Source organism: Lepidochelys olivacea, assembly GCF_965140295.1.
Source record: "Lepidochelys olivacea isolate rLepOli2 genome assembly, chromosome: 4".
Classification (NCBI taxonomy): domain Eukaryota; kingdom Metazoa; phylum Chordata; order Testudines; family Cheloniidae; genus Lepidochelys; species Lepidochelys olivacea.
This window is the reverse complement of record NC_140414.1, coordinates 41,027,145-41,039,191: the sequence shown is the minus strand read 5'-3', so window position 1 is coordinate 41,039,191 and position 12,047 is coordinate 41,027,145. Positions and strand designations below refer to the sequence as shown.

The following is a 12,047-nucleotide window of genomic DNA, read 5'->3' as shown; positions in this document are numbered from 1 at the left end:
GGTTTAAATCCAGCCCAGTTCAGTAGTGAACAAGCACTGTTACCATATGATTGCTGTTTGTTCCCTATGGGAAATGTGTCTAGTAATTTCAGACCAGTTAACACATCACAAAAGCCACTAATACTCTTTGGCACCCTTGCTGGCTGTCCCAGAAGAGTTACCATGAACTCTCATCTATTCTCACTCTCAGAACTGAAGCCCTCCAGGGATGAAGCAAAGTGGCAAAGCAGTGTAAGGAAGTTTTCTCAGTTACTGCCTGGCTGTACCTGTTCTGTAGAGAGAGAATGCCATCCTGCAGGGCCGTCAATCTGGCATCCACCAAGAGCAGTAAATTTAAAAATATGTATGTTAAAAAACCCTACAGATACCAAAATGAAGACAGTTGAAAAAGAAGGAAAAACATAGAGAGGTTTTCAGAAGGATTTCAGATTACTCAGTCACTGCTGCTAACCTGATTTTCCTACTGATGATTGGCTCCCACATTCCTAGGTGGTATATTTACTCTGTGTGCGTACTCACTAGAGCTAGTTGCAATTTTTTTTTACCAAAACCCTTTTTTGTCAAAACCAAAACTTTTCATAGGAACCGATGACACTTTTGTCAGAAAGGTTTCTCTTGTCCAGTATAGAATTTCTGGTCAAAATGAGGCACAGAGACCCACCCCAGAAGTTAGGGCATTCACCTGAGATGTACAAACCCCTGCTCTCCCTCATTTGGAGCAGCAACTTGATCCTAGTTCTCTCATATCCCAGGTGAGTACTCTGGGGACTCTTTCTCTCTGTTTTTATGAAATATTTTGAAAGGTCTTGGGTTAATCCTGATATAGACTGGAAAAATCTTTATAATCGCGAACATTTTCATTGAATGGGAAAACTACTTCCTCACCACCTCTAATACCGACTTCACTGCTATTGCTGATCATGTTATCATCTCTCTCTCACCTGCATGTTGAACTTCTCACACTATATAATGACAGGTTTCAGAGTAACGGCCATGTTAGTCTGTATCCGCAAAAAGAAAAGGAGTACTTGTGGCACCTTAGAGACTAACCAATTTATTTGAGCATAAGCTTTCGTGAGCTACAGTTCACTTCATCAGACGCATTCAGTGAATGAAGTGAGCTGTAGCTCACGAAAGCTTATGCTCAAATAAACTGGTTAGTCTCTAAGGTGCCACAAGTACTCCTTTTCTTTTCACACTATATAATACATTCTGACACCTGTGCTTCTTGCTTCAGTTTTGTTTTCACTTTCACCTCTGGAATGCAGCAAAAGTCACTAGCTACAATTTCAGTGCTTCAGAGAATCAGCAACACTGATAAGAGGATGTTCCACCAATTTTACCCAAGATTATTCTTTGGTCTCTTGAATAAAAGTTAAACAGTGCCATTTAAAGGGATGTCTGATCGTATTTTCATGCTCTGGTATCGATAGTAGTTTCTCTTTAAATTTATAGACAGCTCAAATCTGAACACTCCATTTTTCTCCCTTACATTTAAATTGCACTACAAATCATATTCTTTTCCTGCTAACGTATTAGGCAGTCTTCACTTCTTATGGATGATGAACAGATCCTGGAAGATAGTAAGGAAGAGCTGTTTCCTATTTTTTTCTCTTCATTCAAAATATTTTAATCCAAATATCACAAAGGACTCTCCTCCTCAATCTTCCCAGGGCTGTCAATCTGGCATCCTCCATACCAACTTGCAGAATCCGAAGTATGGGCGACAATATTCGTGAGCTACAGCTTACTTCATCTGATACATGAAAGCTTATGCTCAAATAAATTGGTTACTCTCTAAGGTGCCACTAGTACTCCTTTTCTTTTTGTGATAACATAAGTACATCAAAATGTAATCAGCATAATGGCTTCTTGTTAACGTACCCATTTGGTCTGTAACAGCCTGAGTTTATTGCCATGCTGCAAGACCTCTCTTCTCCCTTCCTCATAAAAAGCTGTGAGAGATGTGGTGGTGTGGGACTCTGGTAGTGGTTGCATAAGGAGAGTCAATAATTTTAGCTGTATTTGGGTTATTTGATTTCATCGTGGGGCTTATATCTTTGTATATGTACTATTAAATGTTTGTGAAGGGCATCCACTGCATTGTATAGATGCTGTTTCATTGCAGCCTAGTAAAAGTCCAAATAAGAAATACCAAACTCATATCCAAAGATCAGAAACATGACTGCTGAGTGGCTCCTTTCTAAGTGTAATTAAAAATAATTCTAAACATACAGTAGACAAAATGCATATTAAGCATATAAGAAAAGGAGTACTTGTGGCACCTTAGAGACTAACCAATTTATTAGAGCATAAGCTTTCGTGAGCTACAGCTCACTTCATCAGATGCATCTGATGAAGTGAGCTGTAGCTCACGAAAGCTTATGCTCTAATAAATTGGTTAGTCTCTAAGGTGCCACAAGTACTCCTTTTCTTTTTCGAATACAGACTAACACGGCTGTTACTCTGAAACCTGTAATTAAGCATATAAGGCATTTGTAGCCATGAAACACTTCTTTCATTATTCATCCCTACATATTAATTCAGAATGTTGTGTCGCTGTCTCATGTTCATTGCAGAATAAATACCTGAATTAAAAACTAATTCAGAATGCTGAAAAACTAATTCAGAATGCTAAAAAGTACTTGATTTGAAAGTAAAAATAATCCATCAGACCCCTAATGGAGATACATGTAACTGTGGCAGCTAACAAACTGACTGCTAGGTAACATTGTAAATCATTGCAATAACTCTTTCTAAAATAGTGAAATAAAGATATGCACAGAAAAATAAGGTTTTCAATTTGTCATTAAATTTATATCTGACTAGTTAGTAGTTAATTTCGCTACAGTCTGAAGACTGCTTTCCTTTCCCTTTGGTTGCTTCTGACCCCCAGGAGCCATTTTGGTAACCAAGGACAGCCAGGGTGTAGAGATGCCCCAACCATATACTCCTTTTACCCTAGACATGCCCCTTTGACAATGGTCAGGAAGGGGGTATGGTACTGGAATTTACATTAGAAGATCCTCCTACACACATGGAATACTCCACTAGCCATGGCCAGCCCACAACATTTTGACACCTGAGGCGGGAAGCTCAAATGACGCCCCCATGCTCCCTCACTTGGGCCAAAACTTTGAAAGGTCTCAATTCTGCCTTCTTCCTGTTCTGCTCCTCTCATGGTACTGCTCTGCTCCCTACCCCAATAAAGGAAAACTAACAACTTAAAATGCCTTGTTCAAAAATTTTAAGTAACACTTAACTTTCAAACGCCTGAACAGTAAATGTAACTTTTCTTGTCTGCGTAGTAAACCCTAGCATTTTTATCTGTTTGAATAATCAAAGTGGTGCTTTCCTTGCCTTCTTGGTTGCGAAGATTTGAACTGCTTCCTGAAGGTCCACAGTCTGGGCCAGCTCATGCTCTACTGAGATGGCTGCAAGGCCAAACAGCCTCTCCTGTGTCACTGTGGAGCGTAGATGTGTTTTTATTAACTTCAGTTTGGAGAAGCTGCGTTCTCCACTGGCAACTGTTACAGGAAGTGTTAGAAGTATGTGCGGAGCAACAAAAGCATTTGGAAAGAGGGTGGTCACCTTATTTGTGCACACATATTCCAGAACAGCCTTTGGAGTTGATCCTGATGAAATGTGTCTTGAAAGGGCTTTCAGTTCATCACCTAAATCACTTGCATCAATATCATGCATGTCATCATGTGTCAACACTGTCTCTAGTGCCCTGCATTGCTGGTGTAGGTCTTCTTCAGGTATAGCGAGGAGTTTGGGAGTATCATACAACTTCCCAAATATACTGCTGTGTTCCTTGAGCTGCATGAAACGTTCTTCAACTGAGTATATTGCACAACCTAACACCTGGTTAAAGAATTCAACTTTGAATTGTTGTTTGGGGTCTCTTATGGAATTATCCCGTGCCTCGTAATCAAAATGTCTTCTTCTTCAGTGACTCTTGTATTCTTGAATGGGTGGGAAAATAGCCTCAGTGTGAAGTTCTTCTGCCAACTTCTGTGCACTCTTCAGAACATTTTGAAATCCCTCATTTGACCGGTAAGACTGTAGGTATGACTTTGCTTTGTCCAGTTGTTCCATTGCTCCAGATATATCAAGGTCAACACCTTGAAGTCTCTTGCTCACCTGACCTCTCATGTCAGCTATCGCAATTCCCGTATCTTCCAGCTTTTTAAGAAGCACATTTGTCATACCAGCTCCTGTAGTATCATCAATGTCAATAAATTCTAGAAAATGCTCTCTGACTGTCACCATTGCAGGAACATTTTCACTAGGTTCTGTTGTTGTTGCAAAACGCAACATTAAAGTAATTTGTTCCGTATGGCTGATGTCAGGTGTGCAGTCCAGAATAACAGAGTAATATCTTGCTGACTTCAGATCTGCCACAATCTTCTGTTTGACTTTTGTTGCCAGTAACTGTATGATCTCATTTTGAATTGTTTTTCCATGGTAGTGGAGTGTGTACATTTCTTGGGTGGTGACTCTTCTTAGATGCTCCTGGAGTACAGCATCAAACTCACCCATCAGCTCCACAATTTTAAGGAAGTTTCCACTGTTTGGCACATACAGCTGATCTGAAGTGCCACGCAGTGCTAGGTTTTGGGTAGCAAGCATTCTCACAATGGCAATGAGCCTTTTCAGAACATTTTGCCAGTAAAGAGACTCTGATGCAATCTTCTCTTGATGCTGATCATCTATGGTGGCCTTTAACCATAGTCTCATCTCAAGCTCTTTCCATCTGTGGAATGCTTTCTGGTGATTTGCTTCTCTTGGCATGCCAGATTTCTTGCCAGATTTTTCCAGTCCTTTGTTCCTGTAGAACCCAATGTGGCTGGAACATTAGACTGGAAGAGTTTGCAACACAAACAGTATGCAGCATTCTGGGGTTTTGAGTACATAAGCCATGGCCTCTCCACTTTGTCACCATTGGGGATTTCACGCCAGTAATGTGTTGGATGGAAACTTCTATTTTCATTGTCTTCGGGGAACATGACATTTTTCATTTGCTGTGGCCCATGCAATACGAGGAAGTCCCTCAGGCTACCGCTCAAGTGGGTCTACAGTCCTAGACTTAAGGAACTAAACTCAGCAGCAGCTGTTTCTTGTGCTTCCACCACACTCTTCTCTGATCTACACTTTTCTTCAAGAATGTGCATGGTTACATCCATTTGAGATGGAGATATGAATGCTGCAGTAGCTGCTAGGTCACCTGCATTCTGACTAACTGGAAGATCAGGCATCTCCTCACCACTCACATCCTCACTGGGGCCGGAAGGCTCACCATGAACATTTGTGTCTGTGTAGCTCAGGAGAGCTCCTTCCTGCTCAGATAGAAAAGCTTCCTTTGCTTTCTTTCTTTTTCTGAATGCTGCCCCAGAAGGGTGTTTTCTTCTCTCACTCATGACTGCTGTTCTGTGCCAGCTATAGTGGCTCTCTACACTCAGTTGAAGGGGACAAATAAGCAGGTTACGAGCAGGGCCTGAGTGAGAGAAGATATCAGCGTCTTAAGGGCCTAATTGGCTCCTACTGCTTCAGCTGACTGCCTGTTCGCCTCAAGGGAGTTCAGGGAAGGAGCAGGAAACAGGAAGCTCCCTGAGAAGCTGGTGTTAATCAGTCCAGGCTCCTGGGGGTGCTAGGGAGGTATATAAGAGGATCCTCCTCCTCTCTCTCCCTGGAGTTCCTGCTGCTTTCTGTTATTCCCTTTCACCTTTTTTCCTCTCTGACTGTTATGTCTCTTGTGCCCTCCTTCCTCCAGCACAGCACTCCACCATCACTGCGTATCTAGAGCAGAGAGAATACATATGCACCAGCAGCAGACACAATTTTTACACTCTGGGTCCTAGTGGCACCCCGCCAAGGTCTGGCACCTGAGGCAGCCGCATCAGTTCATCTCATGGTAAGGCCACCCCTGCCACTAGCCACTTGAGCACACGTAACAGCCCAGTGAAGCCTATGGTATTTGTCTCACTTCCCCGGTATGTAACATCTCACTTTTCTTTTGGATGGAATGCAATATTGTCTCTGTGTCTTTAATATTACCATGTAGAGAACAACTCACTGGTTCTAGAATGGCTTCTCTTTTTCCCTTCCCTCTGTGGACCGTGGCAACAGCAACCCCCAACTGTTTGCTATTAAAAATAAATAACTGGAAACGTAATATTCAAGTCATATTCATGACTTAGATTCTGACCATAGATCTAAGAAATGCACCAAAGGGTTGAAATGTGCAGGAGGATCAAATCAAATTTCTATTGAGGTGAGTCGCCATAGCAGCTCTCAGTCACTACAAGGGATGATTCTGCATATCTGGTTCAAATAAACATACTGAATAAATTATAAGCAAACAAGCTACAAGTTTCTCTATGGCCTGATTTCTCCAAGATTCCTAGTGTTTAGGTTTGGGACCTGATTTCTTCAAGGTCTGATTTCGTCAGGTCCTTGCTAGCTCTTTACTGTAACTTCTTTTTGTCCCAATACTCCAAGTCTTTGCTGATTTCACTGTGTAGAAAGGGTCAAATGAATTCAGGAAAGTCCCCTATTCACTTTGCTCACTTCTAGAATCAAACTCAGACTGAACTATTAAAGCCCGGATACTTTCTTCCTCATGTTCCGTTTCCAGCTGGGAAGGAACAGGAAGTGCCAAAATACTTGAAAAAAAGACTGTTCTTGTGGTATTTCCAGCTGGGGCCAGAAGCAAATGTGTCTTGAAATCTCACACAAAAGCCTTGTTACCCAAGATTTCCAGCCTGACCTTTCAATACATAATAGATTTGGCTAGTTCAGATAATCATCCAAACTTCTGAAGGGTTATCTGAACTCCAAAAGCTGAGATTTCCCCATAAACACTATCACTACTTTGTCAACAGAAGATACAAAGAAGACTACATATGTGGCACACTAATCTGATTACTTACCAAGAATCCTTTTTTGAACAGTTTTTAATTTACTAATTTTATCATCTTAATCATGCTACTTTTGAAGTCCTAATATAAAAAGCAAACTCAACGTTTCAGACCTTAGCAGGACACGCCCATTATTATCTATTCTATTTCTAGTATGTTCAAAAACACTTGCAGAACAGAATCACTGTAATTCCCTGCAGTCAGAAGTTGGCAGTATTTCTGTTCTACTTGAGTGGATGAAGACCAGGCCAGGTGGAGAATGGCAAAATAACTCTAAAAAACAATTTCAAAATTCAAAAAATGCACCAGTCACTACAATTTACAGCTCTTTTTTGCAAATTGCTGCATTATATTAATTAGGAATTGTATTCATGTGCTTCAATAAACATGTCTCACCCACAATAGTAACACACCCTAAAATATTGGTGAATGTATAGCTACTGTTATTCAAATTGTTTTAATGTAACTTTGTATTAATCTCTTGGCATCCTGATATAATTCAATATATATACATATGAGTATTATATTTAACATACATGCATGTATTACACATGCACACCTACATAGTATTTGAAATAGTCTTGTTTGTATATTTATATTAGAATGTTAAGAGGTAAGGAGAGACGTGTCAACAGATTAATAATTAACTGTTTGCTTTCAGTGCTTTACCTTTCAGTCCTTCTGCCTGTTAAAATTCAGTGATACTTTGGTTTTTGGATCCCTCACCATCAATGTTCATAAAATGACATCATCTAGCTCACTGAGTTGGGAGGGGTTCTATATGATTGGTACACACTGATGGGAAAGGCCCATGTGTTTTTTGTCATAATTTTAATGTAATTCAGTAGCAACTAGGGTCCTACTTTCTATATATTTATTTAGGAAGTATTAACAGGTTTACAAATCCTTGCCATGTAAATATCAAAAATACACAATGATTGCAACAGTGAATTTTATTTAGAGACATTATATAGGAATATTGCTATCAGATCTCTCTCTTTTTTTTTTAACAGGGTGGTACCACATTACAAAGTGAGCGTCATCACAACATAGGGTCTTGCTTTCTACAACTGAATTCATTTTAGAAAATTTAGTGCATGTCACTGAAGAACATATTTATTAGATTTCAACAGTATAGATATCTTATCTTTGCCCTTGACACAGCATGTCAAAATCAACAGAAGCAACAGACAGAGGCAGCAAGATGGCAGTCAAAAGAAAGATCCAGTACAGCATAGTCACCAGAACTTAATTAGATTACAAACAGGTAGATCTACAACCCCTTAATTTTTCACTGAGTTGCCAAACAAGTGGAATGAAGGGAAAAGAAACTGAGAGTCCTTATAATACTACAACTTACATGAATCAGACCATGAACCCCTGGAGATCCTGATGTGGAAAGCGATGTAAACCGAAGGTGAGCATAACACTTGAGAGCATTTCTAGATGTTATCATAACTTTTCCATGTTTACATTGAATTTCCCCTCCACCCGCCCCCACCCCTTCCCAACAACTGCAGCTCTGATCATTTACAGAGAAAAAAACCTGCCATCTGCTATCCTCACATATCCCCACTTCATTTCCTGAAGCCCAATCCTAGCTGAGCCAGTAACCAAGGAAAACTCCAAACTTCATCCTCAGCCTGCCTCCTCCTGTATCAGAGCCACCCTTGCTATCTCCGTGTCTCATCAGAGCATGACAATAATAACACAGCCAAGAAAGATCACACTCACGCCTACACACATTGACATACCGCCTCTGTGCTACCCTTCCTGTCATCAGTGCATCTGCAGATCACAAGCATACACCACACAGCTCTTAGACACCCAGATGGCTTCAGCCCCTCTTATATGACACAGTGCAAATAGAAACCCACATTCCTCTAGAATACAATGATAAACTCTGTGTCTGTGAGAGAGAGAAAAAGAGACAAGTGGTGTTTGTCAGTCATACAATGTCCTGCTATTTGACTCTTCCAGGTTATGTGGTGTTTCTCATGTGCAGTGTTTTGTGTGTGAGATGAATGAGTCAGGCTTTGTGTGGGTCTGAGATGTTTTAACACACGTGGTGGTTAGTGTCATCTGTGGTATTTGGTTCAGTGCTCTCTATGTCAGACGTGTGTCTGCTGTGTGTGACACATGGTGTCAGTGTGAAGTGAGCGTGTGTTTGTTTTGTACAGGGAGCATACATTACTCTGTGTTATGCATTCCACGCAGACTGTGTTGTGTGCCAGTGCCTTGCAGTGTGTGTATTGTGCAGCATCACATCAGTGTGCGCCAGGCTGTTATTACAATGTGTGGTTGTACCAATGCCGTGCAGGGCGTGTTGTTGCGCCAATGCCATGCAGTGTGTTCAGAGGCACTGTGTAGCAGTGCCATGCAGTGAGTGGAGGGAGGCACTGTGTGGCAGTGCCATGCAGTAAGTGTTGTGTGGCTGCGTGGCAGTGCCGCGCAGTGTACTGTGAGACAGTGGAGGCTAGTGCCATGCAGTGTATCGTGCGGCAGTGCGTAGCAGTGCCATGCAGTGAGTGGAGGGAGGCACTGTGTGGCAGTGCCATGCAGTGTACTGTGAGACAGTGGAGACTAGTGCCATGCAGTGTATCGTGCGGCAGTGCGTAGCAGTGCCATGCAGTGAGTGTAGGGAAGCACTGTGTGGCAGTGCCGTGTAGTGTATTGTGAGACAGTGGAGGCTAGTGCCACGCAGTGTATCGTGCGGCAGTGCATAGCAGTGCCATGCAGTGAGTGGAGGGAGGCACTGTGTGGCAGTGCCGTGCAGTGTACTGTGAGACAGTGGAGGCTAGTGCCATGCAGTGTGTCGTGCGGCAGTGTGTAGCAGTGCCATGCAGTGTATTGTGTGGCAGTGTGTAGCAGTGCCATGCAGTGTGTCGTGCGGCAGTGCGTAGCAGTGCCATGCAGTGAGTGGAGGGAGGCACTGTGTGGCAGTGCCGTGCAGTGTACTGTGAGACAGTGGAGGCTAGTGCCATGCAGTGTATCATGTGGCACTGTGTGGCAGTGCCATGCAGTGAGTGTAGGGAGGCACTGTGTGGCAGTGCCATGCAGTGAGTGTTGTGTGGCTGCGTGGCAGTGCTGCACAGTGTACTGTGAGACAGTGGAGGCTAGTGCCATGCAGTGTGTCGTGCGGCAGTGCGTAGCAGTGCCATGCAGTGAGTGGAGGGAGGCACTGTGTGGCAGTGCCATGCAGTGGGTCCTGTGAAGCGGTGTGCGTCAGTCCCAAGCTATGTGCCCTCTCCAGGGTGCACCCACCTGGCGAATGCGTGCCTGGCTGGCGGGGGGAGAGGACCCGCCTCCCGGGCCGGGGGAGGTGGGGGAAGCCATCTTCCTGCTCCTGGGCTCCTTCTCGTTGTCACTGTGCTCTCCCCAGCCCTGCCGCCCGGCCTCCGCCTGCGACCGCCGCAGCCGCCTCCCGGCCTCTCCTCTGACAGCGCCAAGGGCAGGAGGAGGGAGCTCTGATCATCCCAGAGCCCCGCGCCTCGCCGCGGCCGAGCGCAGCGCCGTCCCAGCCAACCCGGGCCCCCGGCGCGCCCTGCAGCGGTCGGTGGGTGGGAAGGGCTGGAAGCCGGTCACCGCATGACCTTGCCCGTGGAAGTCCGCGCCAGTGCGGCTGTGCCTCCCCTCGGGCTCCGCGGCGGGGCGGCTTCTGCGGCAGCCGCGCACACCAGCCTCCAGCCTCCTCCAGCCCGTGTGCGTGTGTGTGTGTGTGTGCGCGAGCGAGCGAGGGGGTGGGGAGCGGCGCGAGCGCTGGGATTATTCTAGCGGCCCTCACAGAGAGCGGCGAGCCAGCCAGCCAGCCAGCCAGCAGGCTGGGCCGCTGATTGAGCTCATGGACAGCTCCTGGAAATAACGTCTCGCTGCAGCACTGCTGGCTGGAGCCGAGGGTGGGGAAGTGGGAAGAGGGAGTCGTCGTCCGTCCCCCCCCTTACTTACACACGCGCACCCCACCTAACCACCCCATTACCAGCCCGCAGCCCCGCACCAGGAATTAACCCAGGCAGTGCGGAGCTGATACGTGACTTGCTTCCCTTTTAGCCCTTTGGCAGACTGGCCTAGGAAGCAGGTCTCCTGCTGGTGGGCAATGGGAAAAGTGCCTGGGGGCCTTCTCGTGCTTCGGGGAGGGGAGTGTGAGCCTTGGGGGAGACAAAAACGTTGTTGATCTTTCTTTCGAGTGAAGGTGCCGTGAGTCCACTAGCGGGCCAGCTGGATGCTGGGAGCTTCATCACGGCAAGGGTACTTCAGTGCAAAGCTACAGAAATCCGGGTTCGTGAAGTTTCTGGTGACCGGACTGAAAGAAAAGTGCGTTTGGGTGGGGTAGCGGGTGTTTGTATAGATTTACTCTGCTTTCTGTCTCTGAGCCCTGGGGAAATGATGCTAGGAAATTAACATAATCGGCACAAATGCATTCATGATAAGGCTGGGTCTACCCAGAGCATGTTTGTAATTAAAGACCGGGGGACGGCGGAGCGTCCTGCACAGGGACACATTTATACAATTCTGTGCCTAGAGGACCTTTCAGGAACTGTGTCGTTTAAATGTGTGATGCTGTACTATGCATTGCAGGGAGCAGGCCAGCCCCCTGAGAACTTTACATTGATCAAGACAATATGAAATATAATAATGATACTTAGGACTTTGCAAACATAAATATTTTTGTGTTTATAATATTTGTTTGTAAAGCCCTAAGTATCCTTATAATAGACCAAAACTTTACATTCTGACATGTCACCTCACTGAGGGATTAACAGAATTTCATTAATTAGGTAAAAGTAATAAAGAATGAATGAATGCATATCTTCCTTGGCAGGCTTGTCTTTTCAGTCCCTGCTAGAGCACTCATTAAAGGGTGACCATTTTTGTACCTTCAAAAGATTCTGCATTAGAATTCTGAATGCTCTAGAGGCTAATATATTTCAGCCAGAGACAGGTCACTTAAGCTTTTATTACTTTGAAAGTAGAATTTATCAGCCAGTCATACTGCAAAGCTACTGTATGTCTCTTTCCCTATAATAGGCACAAGAACGCACTGTATGCTACAGTCCATGAATTCTGATTATTTTACATGTACCTTGTCTATGTACCATATCAATCACACAGATAAAAAAGGAAGTG

The 12,047-nt window shown here is 44.3% G+C and overlaps 1 protein-coding gene across 2 annotated transcripts in view; it reads right to left on the bottom strand.

Moving 5' to 3' along the window:
- The window catches only part of ANK2 (ankyrin 2), a 589,776-nt gene extending 579,162 nt beyond the window's left edge, over positions 1-10,614 (bottom strand). Inside the window, exon 1 of one of the 2 annotated variants that reach the window (XM_084626827.1) lies at positions 10,188-10,614. In XM_084626827.1, the coding sequence (XP_084482953.1) occupies positions 10,188-10,259 (72 nt within the window). In that variant the 5' untranslated portion in view covers positions 10,260-10,614. The remainder of the gene's footprint in view (positions 1-10,187) is intronic. The other variant, XM_084626832.1, reaches the window with a different exon arrangement.
- Between the last annotated feature and the right edge of the window lie 1,433 nt (positions 10,615-12,047).